At 41.8% G+C, this 20,000-nt stretch overlaps 1 protein-coding gene across 6 annotated transcripts in view; it reads right to left on the bottom strand.

Annotated features, from left to right (window-relative positions):
- The window catches only part of EBF3 (EBF transcription factor 3), a 178,158-nt gene that overhangs the window by 28,267 nt on the left and 129,891 nt on the right, over positions 1-20,000 (bottom strand). For all 6 annotated transcript variants that reach the window (XM_060274829.1, XM_060274831.1, XM_060274828.1 and 3 more), the window contains 2 exons: positions 19,954-20,000; positions 19,301-19,427 (listed from right to left, as the gene is read on the bottom strand). The exon at positions 19,954-20,000 is cut by the window's right edge. In XM_060274829.1, the coding sequence (XP_060130812.1) occupies positions 19,301-19,427; positions 19,954-20,000 (174 nt within the window). The remainder of the gene's footprint in view (positions 1-19,300; positions 19,428-19,953) is intronic.

Here is a 20,000-nt window from a genome sequence, read left to right on the forward strand (position 1 = left end):
TAACTCAGTACTGAATTGCAGTATTTGTTTTCCTTATTGGTTGCTTGGAAAAACCACTGGTCACTTGATTGGTTATGTTATCCAGAGGACAGTCCTCACTTCCAGGAAAATGCTGCCTCCTTATCAGAAGCCAGAGTTGCTATTTGACTCCTGCAAGGGGACGAACTACTGGTTTGTTTTTGTTTTTTTCAGATTTGCCCTGTCTGTTGGCAGGCAGCAGAACCTGTGGATTCTTCCATGGAATTATTGCTAAACAGCCCAGCTGCTTCCAGGGGAAGGAAGCCCACCACCGCCCCTCTTCTGGCCACAGGAGTCGAGCTGGCTAGTGGAGCCAGATTTCCCCCCTCCTGCACTTTCATGAAAGGAAGAACCAATTGACGGGGCAAACTTCACTGTTGTCTTATTTTAAGAAATTGCCACAGCCACGCCAACCTTCAGCAACTACCACCCTGATCGGTCAGCAGCCATCAACGCGAGATCCATCAGCAAAAAGGTTATGACTCACTCAAGGCTCAGGTGATGGTTAGCATTTTGTTTTAGCAATAAAGTATTTTTTTAACTAGGGAATGTACATTGTTTTCTAAAACATAATGGTACTTTGCACTTAATAGACTACAGTATAGTGTAAGCATAACTTTTATATGCACTGGGGTGCCCCCCCAAAAAAGATGACCGACTTTATTGTGATCATCACTTTATTGTAGTGGTGTGTAGATGAACCTGCCATATCTTCGATATTGCCTGTATTGAGTAGTATATTTACAGGCAAATCCTCTCTCAATCCACCTTCACCAACCCTTTCAGGCTTAGGAATTGGAGAACTGCTACAAGAGCAGCAATTTGTTCCTTGTGTTCACTACAAGGAGAGGCCATTGCTGTAACTGAACCATGCTGAGTGAGAAACTAAGCCAACAGCCTGTTTTTCCAGGCTAGGGCACTTCAGGCAGTACACATCTCTGGGCAAATACTTTAAGCTGTCTCTGCCCCCGCCCCCAACACATATTTGCATGGCAGTGGAGAGAATAGATTATATGAGCTGCAAGCATTTCTTACTTCCCCTACCTCTCAGGAAGCAAGGAAACTGGCTGCCAGGTAGAGACCAGTAGATGACACCATGCATTGCAAATTCTGATTTATTTACAGCCCACCTGTCTAAAGAAGTACTCAAGAGGATTGGGAAAACCATGTCAGGCACAATGATAGTGCCTGCAGATATAATGGGTGCCATTTTTCAGTCTCATGATCAGCCCAGGCTGAACTTCATGGCTTTGGATCAGGACCAGGAGACCGCTAAATAATTGGCCATTCCAAGGGCCCCCAAGTATTATTCCTCATTGTCCTCAGGCTTATGTGGGCAACATGCAAAATTGAAGTTCCTAGAGAAAGGAGAGCAGGCAAAGGAAATTGCCTGCCAGAAACACCACTCTTCACTTTCTGTAGTCCCACAAGACAAATGGACACTGTAAATCCACTTCTCAAGCTGAAATTCTTGTTCTTTCTCCAGTACCCCAAAGAATTCAGGGATTGGCCTTTGGATGGAAAAAGGGATGAAAGAACAATCCTCCCAAAACACCCTAGTGAAGCATCCTTTTTATACAAGTAACCCCAAACACACAGAGGAGATGATGATGAGGCACACCACATTCCTACTGACATTTCACACATGGCAAATTCCTCAGAGCATGGATAGACAGCATGGTGCCCTTCAGACGTTGTATATTACAATTCCTATCAGCTCAAGCCAGCATGGCCCAATGATTAGGGGTGAGGGAAGCTGCAGTTCACAACATCTGAAGAGAATTGGGTTGGTCACCCTAGCTTCATAAAGATTCACTCACAGGAAAAAAGGATGGCCACTTAGAAGAGACAAAATCCAACACAGGAACAGAGACTTCCCTTCAGGTACTTTCCAGAACTGACCAAAGCCGTTCACACTCTGGAATTCTCTCAAGAGATAACACTGCAACTTCAGATCCACTCGATATCTTATTTCCCAAAGAGATCAATTCATTTTTTCCACAAGCCCAAAGTAAACACGGTGGCTTAGGCACGTTTTTTTCAACTAAGGTTGTTTTCCCTCTATATGGCCTTGATGGCAGAGTCCTCCATGGATGCTATTCATCAGAATGATACAGCATTAGTTTCCATGTGGTTTCATAGCTTATGTCAGAAAGCCAGGCAAACATACTTCATTTATTTCTCCAAACGTGGGTTGAGGACATTCAAGTTTAGCTGGAGTGCAGCCAAATATACAGGAAAGGGAACTTCTGTATCAACCTCTGGAAGGACAGAACCCTATTACAGGGAAGTAAGAAGTATCAAGCATGATACCAGTCCAGATTGCCACCCAAGCCAGATAGTGGGATGCTTTCAGCAATTTGCAACAGATGACAAATGTCCACAACAGGTGCCTGGATGCTGGAGACCATGTCCATGGGGTACATCCTGAAGCTAGCCAATGAACCCTAGTTTATCAGCTCTCCAAGAAAATATCAAGAGTGATAGATGAGAAGGAAAAGAATCAAAATCTCAAAATGGTGCTCAAATATATGGGAAACTTTAATGAAGGATATAAAAAACCTAGCATGTTTCAGCCAGCACTTTCTTTAGGGCAAACAAAATAAAACAAAAACACTTATAATACTTCAAAAAGGAATCTTTCTCAAGAATGAATATGTCTGCGGGTGCACTGGGTGTTTGCAGGCTTGGGGGGGGGGGAAACTCAGCAGTTGCTTGATCATCTGGGAGTGAGATCAACACTGGCATTATACCTTTTGAAGGAGACCAAGTTGAAGGTGAGGACCTTAGTACAGCCAGTTCACAACAGCTGGCAGGCCAATCTCTTACGTCAGAACTCTTGAGTATTATGGTAACTTGTCGAGACATAGTAGATTGGTCTCCTCACAAAGTCTCTTTTGGTGCTTCTATTGCATTACTAGCAATAGATCTCAGATTTTCAGGTGTGAGGGCAGGATTTCTGTATTTTTTCACCTCCACATTCATAAGCTCTCCAAGGATCTTGGGACTTGCCCTGTAAAATGTGTTGGTTGACAGGAAATGACTTGCCCAAGTACACAAAGTGTGATTTAAGAGTAGGGACTTATATCTATAGCTTCTTGTTTTAAGTCTCTACTCATTACAATAAGGTCCTATTGTAGGAAAATCTCCATTGCCAGTCATAAGTTTGAGCTCCTTGTAATAAATAAACATCATGTTTCTTGTTCTGTTGTTTAGATTTCCTGCTTGCTTCTATTGTTTTTATAATCACTAGGATAACCAGGTGACACAAAGCCAACAACAGAACAAGAAACAAGGAACATAATGTTTATTTATTACAAGGAGCTCAAACTTATGACTGGCAATGGAGATTTTCCTACAATAGGACCTTATTGTCACCTGGTTATCCTAGTGATTATAAAAACAATAGAAGCAAGCAGGAAATCTAAACAACTTGGTATCTATTCCAAAGCCAATATTATTTCATATTTTAAAAATGAACTTATTAATTTACCTTTTCAAACAAAACAATCACATCAAAAGTAAATAAAATGCAAAATAAAACCAAGCCAAGCACTCTCTGGTAGCATGTAGTCCAACTGAGCAGAATAAACGAACAGGACACCTGGAACAAAGTCCTTCTATTCACTACCATGCCCAAATTAGCTCCTTTACCATTGTGGTATTAAGTATATCCAAAGCAAGGCTTGCAAGTTCAGTGGTCTGGAGGCATTACCCTCACGATTTAACAAATGTAATGAATGGCCCAACATGAATTGAGAGGGACTAGCACCAGTGGGGAGAAAATTCTAACAGCAGCCACAACAAATCAAAGCTTTATAAGCCACCTGCTGCAGAGCATCAGGGAATATAAACAAGGAAGCCAGCATCTTTGCAGAGTATAATGTGGGAAACCATAGCCAGTATCTCTTTTATCTCTTGGAAGACCCATAGCTTTAAAGTTTGGGTCACCCTACACTCCCACCACATATGTATATAGGTTCTCACAGAATTACACCTGTACCAACATTTACTGATAGACTTTTTAAAATTTGCCTCAACTTGACAAAAGTACAATACCAATTAAGCACTACCTTCAACATGGAACACACAGAGTGCTTCCAATTTATCATGTTCTATGTGTTTTTTCAAGTCAGTTGCCCAAATTTCTTTGAGCCCAATAGCCTTACTGCTTGAATTATCTTTTTATCGATCATATAAATAATTCATTTTAAGCTATCCTCTGGCCTGTTACAAAGACATTCAACAAATTTTGGTTCTCAGGAGCAGGCCAACATTATTCATAATGCAGAGAAAAACTCATGAATGCCACCAAGTTTACACTCTTTAGCCAATAACAGTTCATTGATTAGTATAAGTGGCAATTGCATTCCATTTTATGGACCTACTTAAAACAAAGGGGCACACCTAGAAATGTGTGAAGTAGCCCTGGACTGATCCAAGATGGTGTCCATAGTAGTGATGTCAATATAGCTAAGTCCAAGGACTGCTTCAGACTATATGGTAGCCAATGCACACACACAACCGAACCACAGCTGATTTTGACCCATGGCATGTTCACCTGCATAATGCAGGCATTCATAAATGCATGTTTTCCCAACTTTTATGGATACTTGTAAAATATTTTCTGTGGACTTTGAAAAATATGGTGTGTGAAGTGGCCCTAAACCTCTGCACCCAAAGTTACAATTTTAACACTAGGTTTGAGAGGTTTGTGGCTGAGGTTGTCCAGATGGTTTGTGACCTGGTAATCTGGGAAGTCAACCTGGTACAGTCAACTTATCACTGACTGTCAATATTGTACTGTAGAGTTAAAGGCTGAAGTATGCAAAGCTCAGTCATGCTACTTCTTTTTTCATTTGGAGCAATTTCATTTAGTTTTAGAAAGCTAACTTTAATGCTAATTATCCCAACCTTATTTCCAACTTCTGTCTCAGCTGCTTGAACTCACAGCCTTCGGCTTTCCCTCAATGCCAGGAATCCCAGGTTGTCACAGTAATGAGGAAAGTTTTTCACCAGCACTGCCTGGCATAAAGGCTGCAAACCCTTTTGAACAATTTGGACCTATTGTGCTTTCTTGCATTGTTTTGAGACTGCTCTTAATGCCTCTTCATGAGTTTTAACTTGTACAGAATTCAGCATCCCTCCTAACGGGGGTGAGATTTCAGAAGCGTATTACACTCCAGCATTTGCACTGGCTTCATATTGCCTTCCGAAAACAAGCCGAGGTCCAGGGTTAGGGTTTTAATTCATGCAGTATCTAATAGTTTAGGCTTAACATAGCTATAGCCAGTTTCCCTACATTACACTGTGATCTCCCGAGATAAACGGAGTCGGTTGTGAAACAATCCAGAGAACAAGAGATTCCTTGTTCTCATGCGAACAAGGGGCCTCACATGAAGAGGTATTTACTGCTGATTTTCTTCAACTATGGGGACTTCATTTCCATGGAGGCCTGCTAAAGCCTGAGCCTGATGGCCAAACTAAAAGTGGCATTAGTCACATAGCTCTGTTTCTAAGTGCAGGGCGTTGTTGACAGATAGCATGAAGGCTATTTGAATGGGGCATGAATAAAATGAATGGGGCCTTTTGGGGTGATGCAAATTGGAGGCATACATGGCCCAGTCTGGATCAGTTCTACATCAAGAGGTCTTAAGGTGCTGATCCAGATCAGGACTTCTGTGCTCGCTTTTTGTTAAAAAACAACACAAAAACCCAAACCTTTGCACTTAAGGACAGAAAAATGAGACTAATGTCATGTGCAGTTTGACACAAGTCAGCTTCTTTTTGAAGTGATTTTAATCCTTTTAAATCTGACTGGCTTTTACAGCAAAATAAACTAATGAACCTCATAAAAATTACATTCATAGTAATTCAGCAAATATGTTCCCTCCCTCTCCATATTGTTGTTATATAACTAGAGCTGGGCGATACCTGGTTTTCAACATCATGATATATCAGCAGCTAAATATTGTGATATACTGATGTATCGCAATGTCTCACCTTAGGGGGAGGAAGCAGCAGCTGATATATATTGCCCAGCCCTACAGCTGAGCAGGCCTTCATACCATTCCGACTCACACAAACCAGAAGGGTGGGGTGGGGCTTCCTCAAAGATGCAGGCAGGCAGGCAGATGGAGCCCGAGCCTGCCTCCACCTTTGTCCAAGCAAGCAAGCAAGCAAGCAATATGCCCCTTTCCTCCCAGACTGTCACCTACAAAGTGTTCCATACAATCCTATGCATGTTGACTCAGAAGGAACACAGTGCTATTTTTCTAGAAAAATAGGTGCCTGAACTCGCCATGCACGCTTTCCTTGTTCTCTTATAATGGCAATGGTGCCCACCTGAGAGGTGCTGGAACTAAGTTCTGGTGAGTTCCGGCTGGAAAAAAAAAGCCCTGGAAGGAAGTCTCCACAAGTTCAACAGGGCTTACTAGTAAAAGTGTTTAGGATTACATACTTAGTGCATGTACTCAACATGCATATCATTTTGCCTTGATCATCTTGGGGGGTTGACGGAGTAGGTTACAATGGCAAGGTGTAGTTCCCAAACAGATGAATGGTGTTAATGCAAATTTTCTAACAGAGCTGCAGTAGCTGGGTCATGGATAAACAACACACATACACGGCACTTATTTCTACTAATGGTTCCTCATGCAGTTAGGGATAAGAGTAAGGAAGTCTGCTCCCAATGCACTACCCCCTAGAAGAATTGGGCACATGTTTTCATTTTTCAGTATATAATATTTTTTCACTATATAATATTGCTGCATTTCCAGGCTTTCCATGAATGTTCCACCAAGTATATTAACTTTAAAAAGCAACAATTTACCCAGATGTCTCTAGTAAAGAAACAGTTTGAACTTCAGAACCAAATGAGTGTTTGAACAGACCACAGAATTCTGAATTCTTAGTGGATGACAACACTAAGACTATTACCTAGGGAAGATGCATTGCTAATGATGCTACAACAGTTTGATAATTCTAAGATAGAAGTAGTATCCAAATAGTAACTAAAACCATATGTACATATTTTTTGTGGCATAAAACTACTAGCATTTGATATTTAGGTTAATATAAAGGAGCATGGCATTTTGAGAATACACCTCACTAATGTGGCAGAATATTTACCAACATTATTTATCATTTTACAAATATGATAGAAGTATTTTCCCAATAGGGTACAGAAAGATGAATACTGTGTCAAAGTGTTTTCTATTTTAGAAATAGAAGTGTATTCTATTTTAAGTATTAAATACCCCAAGATGCTTCACTAATTGAGATATATTTTAATAATGCAAACCATAGTTGTGCTTGTCCCTCTTCATATTTGTTGTCGTATTTGGTGCTTACTCCTCCCCGTGGGCACTATAGTAAAATAGAGAGATTTGCACCACCTTTTAAAGACTGGATTCCAGCTGACCCTTGAGTGGATGCAGCATGAAAGATTTATTCCTCTGCTGGCTGCAGCTGTAGTCCTTGAGATATTTTGAGTCCCATTCTGCCCTCAGCCGAGGGAGTACCATGAAAATGGTACAAAATGCCCTGATGTAACAATGGCAACACATGTATGGAAGCAGGTTTCTACTTGTACATCCTGTGCTGAACTGAGAATCATGGGAGCAAACAGGTGCTGAATGCACACTTCCCAATACTTTATTGTGATGTTTAGGACCTAGAGCAAAACACACTGTTCTTATTGTTGGAACCATGCATGGGGCTCCAGTTGGATAATAACCAGTGCTGTTTGGAGGTGAGGATACCAAATTCAAATTCTCCTTTCTAAACATGTTTCAACAATGTGAATGGTAGATACCTCAAAATACAGAGCACTGCTACATGTGCTTGGACTCAGGCCAGAGTCTCAGCATCAAATAGTTTAATCTCATTACAGGAAGGAATAGGAAATTTATCTTTCACTTAGGGAAAAAAGCATTGCAGACTAGGACAAGGGTGGAGAGCCCTTGTAAGCCCAAGGGTCACATCCCCTCACAGGCAGTCTTCCAGGGGCTGCGTAAAAGTGTGACCAGTGGCAGGAAGTGAGCAGAGCAACCAATGTGGCTCTTGCCTTTGTACAAAGGCCACGGGCAAGACATGCACAATCCAGAGGTTTCAACAAACACATCTCTCCATTCAGGCAAGAAAAAGGCATTATCAAAGTTATAAAACACATTCCAGCCTGGCAAGAATACTCATGAAGAGGGTAGAAAAGGCACAGTGAGAGGTGTGGCATGATCTGGAGAGACACCCAAGGGCTACTCCCAAAGGCATTTCAGCTCCTGGCCTTGAGGTTCCCCACCCATGGTCTAGGAAATGATCCAATGGAGGCTCTTTAGTTTGGTAGTCTAACCTGGGTAATGGGGTCAACACCACAACTCTAAATCCTATTGTCGAAGGCACTTCCCAGCCAAGGAACGCACACGGCAGAGTTAATAAAGAGTTAACTCTGCCACCAAAAATAACCCTTATGCTGCTTCTACAGCTCTGGAGACCTATGCACACCAATCTAGCATCTAGGCAGCTATTCCCAAGTCTGTGCTCTATGGAGCAGTCACAGCAACTGGGGACCACTCCACCAGTTTTATATCCCTGCCCCAAACAGGCGGCATGCATGTAGCCGGAGACTACACCAACATGGAAGTTGCTTCTGCTCTTCCCGCTTCAATTCTCTCCCTGTTTTGGGAGACAGTGGCCTTCACTGGCCTGACCTGCCTCTTCCCCCAGCTCTGAAACCTCCCCTACCTCTGAATCTCGCCTCCCCCAGGCCACTCACTGCCTGCCTCTCTGGAGTAAGACTCTAGCCCCACTTTCCTCGGTGCATTCTGCTAGTCCCTGACACCTATGCAATTGGGGCTGCATACATCATTGAGAAGTTGGAAAAATAAGATGAAAGGCAGTTTTTGCTCTCTAAGCTGGTCCATTAAGGCAGTTTACTTCCTTTCTCTCATTTAATGGACATGGGGAAGTGGATGCTTCAAAGAGTGCTATAAGGCAGTTCACACAACCCCATTTTAGCTGAAATGGGAGCATGGAGGCTGCTTTAAAACACTTCTCAAAAGTACTGCTTGAAGCACCTGATTTGAAGGGTGGGTGGTGGTGGTGGTGATGACCGGGGGGGGGGGGGACTCTCGCTCCACTGTTGCTGCCACCCACTGACTTGCAGCAGAAGTGTAGCAGCTGCTTCAAACTGTGTTTTTGAGAAGCACTTTAATCCTCAACTCATCATCTATTGCATAGGGATTAAATCCTGCTGCCTTGACTGAGATCCTGTTCACTGCTGGAAAGAGGGCATGTGGTCAGAGGCGTCTTCCCCATAGAGCTTAGTGGCGCGTGGCACCACAGCGCTGCCCTCTCAGGGGCGCCCCAGTGAGTGGGGGAGCTGTGTGACTTTGCCGGCAGCCTCCCCTTTCCCCGCATGCCTGGGTGTGCAGCTTGCCTCCCAAGCCTCCTGTGCATGGCAGGAGCGTGAGAGGGGAGCCCCGAAGAGGCGCGTGGGAACGGTTTTGACGGGGAACCTAGAGCCTCGCCCAGCAGCTCCCTGTCAAAGCTTTCCACCAGCAAGCGAGGACCTGCCTCTCCCTTTTCGGTGCGCTGGCTTCCCGGCGGGCAGAAGGGAACTCCAAAGCGTTTGCAAAGACTCTCCTTCTCCTCACACAGGAGCAGAAAGAGCTGCTTTGGCTGCTGCCCCTGCAACTCAATTCATGCTCTTTTCTGGAGAGCAAGCTGAACTCTGACTGAGAGAAGTATTTCATGGGGTCTGCCCAAGGCGTTTGGCTCCCCCCCCCACAGACCCGTCTTTAGCTGTGCCAAAGTGCACTTTTATTTCTCCCTTTAAGTAGCGTTACAAAATGCAGCGGGCTGCACACGCACACCCCGTACACTGCATGTGTGGTCATGGGTGAGGACCATCTGGTGCTGTCCTGCTGCATCTACCCACTCACTCATTCACTTCAAGGGAATCAGGGAAGCCTGCGTGGGCGGGAGGAGCGATGCTATTTCTGCCCCGGCTCAGCTTCCCAACCACCACCCTCCTCTCCTCTCCGTTGGTGGGTTAAATGCAGTGTTTCTCAACCAGTGTGCCTCCAGATGTTTTGGGACTAAAACTCCCATCATCCCTAGCTAGCAAGACCAGTGGTCAGGAATGATGGGAGTTGTAGTCCCAAAACATCTGGAGGCACACTGGTTGAGAAACACTGGGTTAAATGCACTCTCCTTCCTGCTTTCCTCTGTCCCACATTCTCTCTATCCAGTAAAGGAAGGGGTAGGTTCCCCCCACCCACAGCTCTCGCCTCTGCTTCCCTGTACAGTGGTACCTCAGGTTACAAATGCTTCAGGTTACAAACACTTCAGGTTACAAATGCTTCAGGTTACAGACTCCGCTAACCCAGAAATAGTACCTCAGGTTAAGAACTTTGCTTCAGGATGAGAACAGAAATTGTGCTCCGGCGGCACAGGAGGCCCCATTAGCTAAAGTGGTGCTTCAGGTTAAGAACGGACCTCCAGAACGAATTAAGTTCTTAACCAGAGGTACCACTGTAGTGAAATCTTGTGGAATTCCCAAGTTTAGGTCAACAACTCTGGGGAACATTTCCTTAAAAAGGTCAGCAACTTTGGCACCCCCCCCCTTTAAAAGGTCAACAACTCTGGGAAACCGGGGACACACACACACACACACACACACACACACCGGAGGGATCTTTGCACCACTGCTCCGGATATGCTTAAGACGGCCCTGCACATGGTCAGTGCAGGACTAAACCATGTCCTGCTGATATCACCAGTGACGTCAGAGGGTGGGCGTGGTTTGGATTAGTAGGAAATGCCCCTCTGGTGTTTTCCCACAAACCAAATACCAGCTTCAGAGGAGGCATTTTCCTTGGGAATGCAGTGAGTAGGAATGGGGTACATTTCCCTTCAGTGCCTGCGCTGGTCCTGTTGATTATCAGCCTCTCTTCCTTCATGGATGCAATTTGCATTTTAAAAGTCTGTATGTTGAGTGCAAAGCTGCATTTAACATCATGTCAAGTTTGCCCTTATTTCTAAATGTTTGGAACCGTGTGTGTGTGTGTGTGTGTGTGTGTGTGTGTGTGTGTGTAGCAGAGTTGCCTGGCAGAACTGAGGCTTATGTAGAAGGAGCCTAAGGTGGGACTTGGGCTAAGTTTTGTGCAATACCAATTTTTGGAGACACCTGGTACCACATAGTTATGAAGATGTGTAAAAGTTTTCAATAGCCGAAACCTTGGTTTTTGAAGGAACAGATGAAATGCCTATTCAACAAAAATGCTCTTTTTTAAAAAAAAAAAAATGTTTGGTTCAGTGTGTCTTTCATTTGTGTAACGATGTTTTCCTAGGCACAGTGGAGAGGAAAGAAGAACTGGGAGAAAAAGTATCAGTGAAAACAAAGTGTTTTATGCATGTGATCAAATTTTTATCAATTACTGAGTAAAAGGAAATGACCCTTTTGTCCTTTGGGGGCAGGGGAGGGCGAGATAAATGAGTATTTCCTTGCCATTCTATTTTGTCAGTTTTGGTACCCCAGAGTCAATAACTTCACCTTCATGCAGAAACTCTGTGATTTATAAGTTCCTCCTTTACCCAGTGCTGCCACAACCTGGAGAAGTGGAGCCAGTTGTGATGCAGAGATCAGACTTTGGTCACAGCTACTTGGGAGGGGGGTGGAGGAAATAAAGCACTCTCTGATGATAGACAAATGTGTCTTGTTAGCAACAGCCAAAAAGCGCTTGACTTGTACTAATAACAAAAAGGCCATGTTGGTCACCATGGGTCTAAAGACGAAGCACCCTGTCACTGCCTTGGTTGGGAAATTAGCAAATAATGTTCCTTTTCTTTGATAAATGGGTGACAGTTCTCTCTCACCAATCATTTTTTAACATTTTGATGCATGTCTATGATCCCGCTGGAGGAACAGAAAAGTTTACTGGCCCTCAATTTTCAGATGATGAATGGAACACTCTAAATGTGCGATTTCTGTATGAGGTATAGTTCATTTTAAGCAATTCTAGTAAATGGGTGTCACTGATTAGAACAAATAGTCTACTTGTGCAATAGCACAAATGGTATGTCTCATTCTTCTGGTCTCCTTTGAGACAGAAAAGAAAGGGGACAACAATGACCACGTTATACTTATTGGAACTGCAGCAGTTTAAAATGAGCTGTTTTGTGCAATCTTAAGATATTGTCAGTGTGATAGGATACCAAATAAAAAAAATATATCTCCATTATTGCCAGCCTAATTGAAATGCTTATCATACTGGAAATGAAAAGACAAAGCTAAACAGAATCTCAGTATCTAAACAGAATCTTCCCATCTCAGTTTTTATAAAATACATTTTTGCTAGATAAGCATAATATCTGTTTGTTTTAAAATTAAAACATAATAAAATTAAAGTATCAGCTGTAAAAGTTTTGTCTGGGGGGTGAGGTGACACAAATTAGCCAATCAGTTTTGAGGAACATTTTAGAAAGAACCATCCTGATAAAAAGATAAGAATATCTGTCCCACTCCTTAAGGACCTCCTGGCAACTGTATTGGTCCAGGTTTATTGGCCTGATCAATAAATAACCAATACTATAAAAAGAGAAAGATGCCTTGTGGATAATGAAAGAATTAAAAAGCAAGCAAAAGACCATTAGAATTGCTAGGAATGCCAAAACAGCAGTAAGTGTTCTTTTTAAGTGCTAACCAACCAATGTTAAGCATTCATTATCTGTCTTTTATTAATAATTTTTCATGATGACAAAGTTCTGTGGTTAATAACTATAATTCAATATGTACAAGAAATTATCAGGTGGTTTGAATTTAACTAAGGCATTAGCATTTAGTTTAGCATAGTAAAAATAGTATGATTTGTGGGAGGCAATTAACAATCATTTGCTCTGTGGATACAAGTAATTTGTTTAAAGAGCAGTGACCTATGAGACAGCTAGTTTGTGTTGGCTGTGATGGAAGGGAGCTATTGACTCTGAACACAGTGTAGCAGTCCCATTGACAAAGCCACACTGGAATTTACACGGAAGATCCTTAAGTGCTCGAAGCTTGTGAGGTCTTTTCATAGGGTGAAGTGGTTAAAAACAATGTGTACTAGCTAAAATGGATAAATATACAGATGGTTAACCCTGAACACCCGGAACAAAACTACAGTTACTAATACAAGATATTCCCCTCCCCGCAATATTGAGAAAGCGTAGGAGTATTGTGCATTTTTTTTTACACACAAGTACAGTATTCTATTAAGAGGAGTGATTACTTGTTGTGTAATCATTTCATAAGTCTGAAGCTGAATAGGTTTTTTTGTGCAGGAATAATTGTTATTCTGACAACTAGTGAATGTGTCAAAGGCCTAGAAATGGTTCAACATTCAACATTCAGATTTTGTCTGCTTTGGTGTTGGATATGTTTACTCTTGTTGTTGCAATTGGGCTTTGTGTACTGAAAGTGATACTTGAATCCCTGTACTCTTTTTGCTTGAACAAAAGTTAACCAAACTGAGGAGGAGGGAAGAAATGGGCTGCAAAACACTTAGCTGAAAGAGATACGGCTTGGCATGGTTTTCTTTTGCCCACTAGGAAACTATTATGTAAAATGCACTCCAGCAAAACAGTGACATGCTTACACCCAAATTAGTGTACACATACTACTGTTTTCTTAAAGACAACATACATAATGATTCCTCATAGTTTCAAATGTGTGCTTTAAAAAAAAATACTAACTGCAACATAATTCCATTTAGAAGCATACAAATCACAATTTGCCGTAATCAAATAACATTGCAATGCTTATAATCTAATTAAAAAGTAATCTCAGATATTTAATTTAAGAACCTTCAATGACTGCTAGTAAGTAAAATGATGAATCTAACCTGCAGAAAGCTGCTTAATTTAAATACGCCAAGAATTTTATTTTCAGGTAAGAACAATTTTAATTGTCATTAAACAAGCAAGTGATACACTACTTGACAAATATTAAAACAAGTACTGCACTCAATTATTAATTTGCACTTCACTTTTAAATGCAGCAAATATCTCATTAATTTAATTTTAGGTGCCCACCAGTTTATATTGCATTTTACAGTCTAGAAGGCAATTTACTAACTGGCAATTACATACAGAATGATTGTTAATTCTGCTCCTAAGTGCTAGCTGCTTGAAAACTGTTATGTCTCTCTAATTTTTGACCTTCTTACAACAAGGGTGAGGTACACTGGGAATTCCAAGGACTAGTAGAGAAGAGCTGGACATGTCATTTGTGACTCATTCTTTTAATTCACCGTGCTAATCAACTGAACTGCCACAATCTCCCAAGGTAATTGTATCTTTACAATAGTTGAAAGCAGCAGGCAAAAAGGCATGGATAGATGGTAATAGACCTTCCTCTCAGCCTGCTGAGAAACAGAACAGCAATCTTACTATATGTGACTAACAGGGCCTGGTGCAGGGGGGCTGGGCGGGGTGGATTGTGTTGTTGTTTTCCCTTGTGTTTAAAATCTGGTACTTTTATATTGGTGTATGCGCGCACACACATCATTTAAATGTCTCAACTTCTGTACTTTTCAAAAGCAGTTTTCTCCACCACACTGCACCCTTGTTTCATTATTCTGCAGCCTTGTTGCCCTTTGTTCCACCTCATGCTGAGAAGGTTAAATGTTAGAGTGCCAAGCCAGACTGCAAGCATGGTGGGACACTGATGGAAAACAGATGCCCTGGGGATTCTGCCCCTCCCTCTTATGGGGCCACATAATTTTCATATTGTGAAATACAGTGAGGTTTGGCTCAGTTTTCAATGGTGAGTGTAATTTCCAATGATTATCTCATTGTCCCCATCAATTTGGGGGCAATACAAATCAGACTGAAGTTTCCAGGTCAGACAGGCTGTGACCTTACCCTTCCTCTTACTTTCTGTAGCCATATAGGCTTCCGTGCCCCTTAAAAAGCATTTGAAATGTGTAGTCTTGCAAGTCTTTATTTTTATGCTTCCAGTAAATTAATTGCAGCCACAGCAGTTTTAGTAACTTTGATTCACTTAAATGTCGTTCTTTAACATTTCCTATGACTTCTGGTGAAAGGGACCAAAGAATAAATTGATCTTTATGAGAATGTGACTTTTAAACACTGTAAAACTATGAAAGTTTATGTGGAGAGAACCATTCAATAAATTCCATTTATCTATTGAGTTCTGAAGACTGAGGCCAGGTTCTCGTTAGTGCATGCACTGAAGTCGGTGGAACTGTCCTTTTACATTAGCTAATGTATCAGGATTATAAATAACTGCTGTTTTTATATAAAAAAAGAGAGAACCCCACGACATAAACACTTATTGGTATCCTGACAGAGCTGAGCAGGACTACTTGCAAATAGACATTTTCAGAATAGACTCCCAATATAAAACCAGCTAGGCTCTGGGAAGCTAATAACACAAGTAGCTCTTCAGATGTTTTAGTTACCAGACACTCAAAGAAATCCATAAACTACAGAGTTGCATGATAACCACCATGGAACATGTCTACTAAAGTGTTTACCACACCTGCACATATCCTCTATTTTAATTGCCATTTCATCTATATAAAATTCCTTAATATAGCATAATAACTAGGCTATTCTTGGTGAAACTTGTGGGCCTCTAGATGTTATCAGCCCCACTCAGAACAGCTGGTCGGGTATGATGGGGTTTGTAGTTCAACAGCATCTGGAAGACCATAGCTTTAAAAATATCTATATGGCGCTTTTCCAGTCAAAGCCCATCCAAAGCAGCTTACTTTAATAAAAACAACAAGTACAAGAAATCAGTATTAACTAAAGCAAAACAAAATCAATATTACTTATACAGAAAATGAAAACCACAAGAATAAAAACAGAGTCACAAAAATAAAAACAGACTCCAACATGATATTCCAGCCTCCATCTAGCGTACAGGACTACAACTGATTGGGGGAAAGACCAGTTGAATCAAATGAGTGTTATTAAAGGACTTCCAAAGTAGCCACTCACCTCAGCTCTACTGAGACTCAACTGGTTCTGATATCCCTGCTATAAACCTTGCCAAAGTTATCGCCGCTATAGTCAGCATTAATTATTGTCTCACTAAGATAGCCAAGAGGGACGCAGGTAGCGCTGTGGTCTAGCCCACAGAGCCTAGGGCTTGCCGATCAGAAGTTCGGCGGTTCGAATCCCCGCAACGGGGGTGAGCTGCCATTGTTCAATCCCAGCTCCTGCCCAGCTAGCAGTTCGAAAGCACGTCAAAGTGCAAGTAGATAAATAGGTACCGCTACAGCGGGAAGGTAAACGGTGTTTCTGTGCGCTGATCTGGTTTGCCAGAAGCGGCTTAGTCATGCTGGCCACATGACCCGGAAGCTGCCTGCGGACAAACGCCGGCTCCCTCTGCCTATAGACCAAGATGAGTGCCGCAACCCCAGAGTCGTTTGCAACTGGACCTAATGGTCAGGGATACCTTTACCTTTACCTTTAAGAGAGCCAAGAAGAGAACTCTTAGGAAGTTAGGATGCACTGTGACCAGATAATAACAACTGCCATTGGCCTCAACCTATTCAGTTCCCTCAACCTCAGATTTTCTCTTGGGGGGGGGGGAACGCTCTTCTTGGTACTCTTTGCTCATGGCGACAATCCATCAGAAGATTTGGCATGCTTAAATGCCCTGACTTCAGGGGCTAAAACTTCCTTAATTCTCTGTTGGAGCGTAGAAAGATGGTGGAGCTCATACACCTTTATTTTTATTTTACTTAACAAAAATTATATACCACTTGATTGTAAGAAAACTTCTAAGTGGTTTACAGAAATAATTTTAAAAAACCATCTAAAATATGTGCTCTGAGTTATGAACCACTTCTCTGTGCATAATATAGTCATGCTAAATAAACAAGGAGTCTAACTGGGTGTAGTATGAGGAGGTAGAACCACCTTTCGGATTCCCTCCCCCTTAGGGTTTACAACCTTAGAAGTCTTACATCCAATTCAGTGCACATTGACTGGCATTGTAGAGTCTTCTCCACCATACCACCTCAGAATGTGCACCTAAGCTTTCCAACAATAATTCATGTGCATACAAAACTGTATCTGGGTAGTTAGTATACATTTCAGTTATGTCACAAACCTGTTAGTTGGGAGCAACATGTTTTGCAAGTTCTATGTTATCAGGCTTTAGTATTTTCCACAGTCATTATAAACTAGCAAAGGAATGTCTGTTTAAGATAAATGTAGTTCATTTGTACATGTTAATTGATTACATCTCTTCCAGATGACATTGTCAGTAGGATATATTAGTAAAGGAGTATGACCCTGATACACATTCATCTTTTCAGTCTAGTAAGCTTCCTGCACTTTTTTTATGTCAAAAGGATTATGTATAAATTAGTGATTAAAAAAATTGAAAATATGCTCTCTGGCACTGTTATACCTTTCCATTACATGTGTTTTAAATAAATAAATAAACTTGAAGCACATTAATTGCAGCACATGACCTTATTTCCAAATTTTGCATCAGGAGAAGTTTTGTTGTTGTTGTTGTTCAACAGGAAAACGTATTTCCAAACATGGTATCTCAGAGCACCTCATTAATTTCATCAAAATGTAAGCATGAAATACTAGGCAGAATCACCATAGTCCCACTGGGATTTAGAATAGCTTGAGTAACATTTCAACATACTCACAAGGGTTAAAACCAGCACCATGTGTAGGTATGCTGCCCTGTCTTTTAGTGGAGGGAGGTACAAGTCCGCCTTTGTACCCACAGAGGCTTTTAAGAAATTATTTATTTACCATGAGGGCTACAAAATCTGGGCATAATCCATTGTTAATGCCACAATGGAAGAGCGGGAAACCTCTAGCCCTCAAGCCCAAGCAGTCCTGGCACGGTTCCTCATTTGGTCCACAAGGCTATTTTGGTCAAGCCACACCCACCTAACCTCCACATTTGACATCAAATGTGGGGTATGTAAAAATGAGGTTTGACCAAAGAGGGTTAGCCATGTGCTCAGGGCTTTGCAACACCCAACTATCAGCCGATTGCTGGGGTATAGATAGTTGATCATCTTCTTGAGCAAAAACAGGATGCCTACCATCATAGTGGTGCCAAGTGACTGAAAAGTAGGCAACTCTGCCCACCTGTCAAATTTAACCCAAGGTCTGTAGGAGAGATAAGGATCCAGCCCACAGGCCGGATTCAGCAACCTACCACTGCCATAATGAAACAGATGGGATGACTATAAAACTCAATGAACTCCTCTTCCCTTCTTTTGGTGGTCTCTCAGGTGCGCATGCGTTGCAGAATGCTAACTCTCACTAAGACCAAAAGGCCATGGGTATCTTATGTTCACTCATCAAACAGTCACTCTCCGCACTACCACCCAATGGGGTCATGGCTTGCAAGTTACTCAAGCCCACTTGCATGCACTGGGAGCCAACTGTGGATTTAGGCGTCATCTGTCCCTATCAACATGGCTGAGCATATAGGAATGGTCTGTGCCCCTTATTGTAAAAATCTGAGGATTTTGTTTAATGTAGTGCTTAAGTAAATCCTTGCATGAGTTGAATGATTCCTGCTTATGCAACAGGACTTTTCCTCCCTCACCTTCTCCCCTCACCCCCTAAATCTGTTTGGGAGTTCTTCTCAGCATTCCAGGATGGTGCAGAGTGTACACATGGGGAGGAGAGAGGGGGAAGTCCCATTGAACCAGCAGAAGTCGTTCCATTCCACTCATGGAAGTATTTAGTTGACCACTGCCCTGACATTCTTTTGTACATGTCTGTTTCTACAAGAGTATTCTGGCAGAACTTGAGTTCATGCCTAAATTTTCCGGCTAAACTATCAATAATATGCCTAGGTTTTCCGGCTAAACTATCAATAATATCCCTTACTTTGCAAAATAAATAAAAAATTCCTTCCAGTAGCACCTTAGAGACCAACTAAGTTTGTCATTGGTATGAGCTTTCGTGTGCTCGTGTGTACTTCTTCAGATACAGGTGCTACTAGAAGGAAATTTTTTACTTTGTTTTGACTACGGCAGACCAACACGGCTACCTACCTTATTTTGCATTACAACATAATTGTAGTGGAAAATACAAAACAGTTTCTTGAAATAAATATGGAGCTAACGGTGCCTTTTGAGATTGACCCATTGCTTCAAACCGGCTCACAGATTTACGAATGTGACTGTACCAACATGAAAATGAAAATCCGATGTTTTAATTCCCTGCATCATTAAAGTATGCAAGACACAGATTAGAAGAAAGAAAGAAGCTTTACACTTACCGGTATAGACAAACCGTCCAGGAGCACCTTTACAGAACTGTTTGGATTTGTAGGAAAGAGTTACTTCAACAACTCCAGGAATGTGGCGTGGCGGGGTTTGAACTCTGATGGCGTGAGGTGTTATCAGCTATGGAAAACCATACAGTAAACATAATTTCAGTCAAGATTGTAGTGATAGTACTCACACTTGTCAATTTGATGTAATTAGTCAAATGGGTCTAAATTGGGCCTTCTTATCAAAATGCTGCTGTCTTGCTGTCACAACATAAGATCAGGGTACTAGTAGGTTTTTTAAAAAAATGAAAAAAAATTCTGCAAATGATCCTTGGTTTTGGTTTGCAGGAAAGGCCACAGGGCATCGTTCATATGAAAATTGTCTCCATATGTTTCCTTAAACCTGTTCCTGGTAAAAAAAAATTTAATTTGTCCATTTGAATCTGAAAGATTTCCATAGCAGGCTTTCCAATAGAGGGCCTTTAAGTGCCTCGTGTATATTTCCCTATGTTTAGTCCACTGTCACATGAAACACTCATAGTATAAAAAAGAACTTTGAAACTAAATTTCATCATGCCTCATGCCACTAAGAAAACAAAAAGAAAAAACCCATTCATGCGGGGCGGGGCGGGAGTTACAGTTCATAGGTCATAGCTTACCTCACTCCAGACCAACATGGTTCCAAATACAACTTGCAAGCCATCAA

Source organism: Zootoca vivipara, chromosome 5 (genome assembly GCF_963506605.1).
Source record: "Zootoca vivipara chromosome 5, rZooViv1.1, whole genome shotgun sequence".
In the NCBI taxonomy this organism is placed as follows: domain Eukaryota; kingdom Metazoa; phylum Chordata; class Lepidosauria; order Squamata; family Lacertidae; genus Zootoca; species Zootoca vivipara.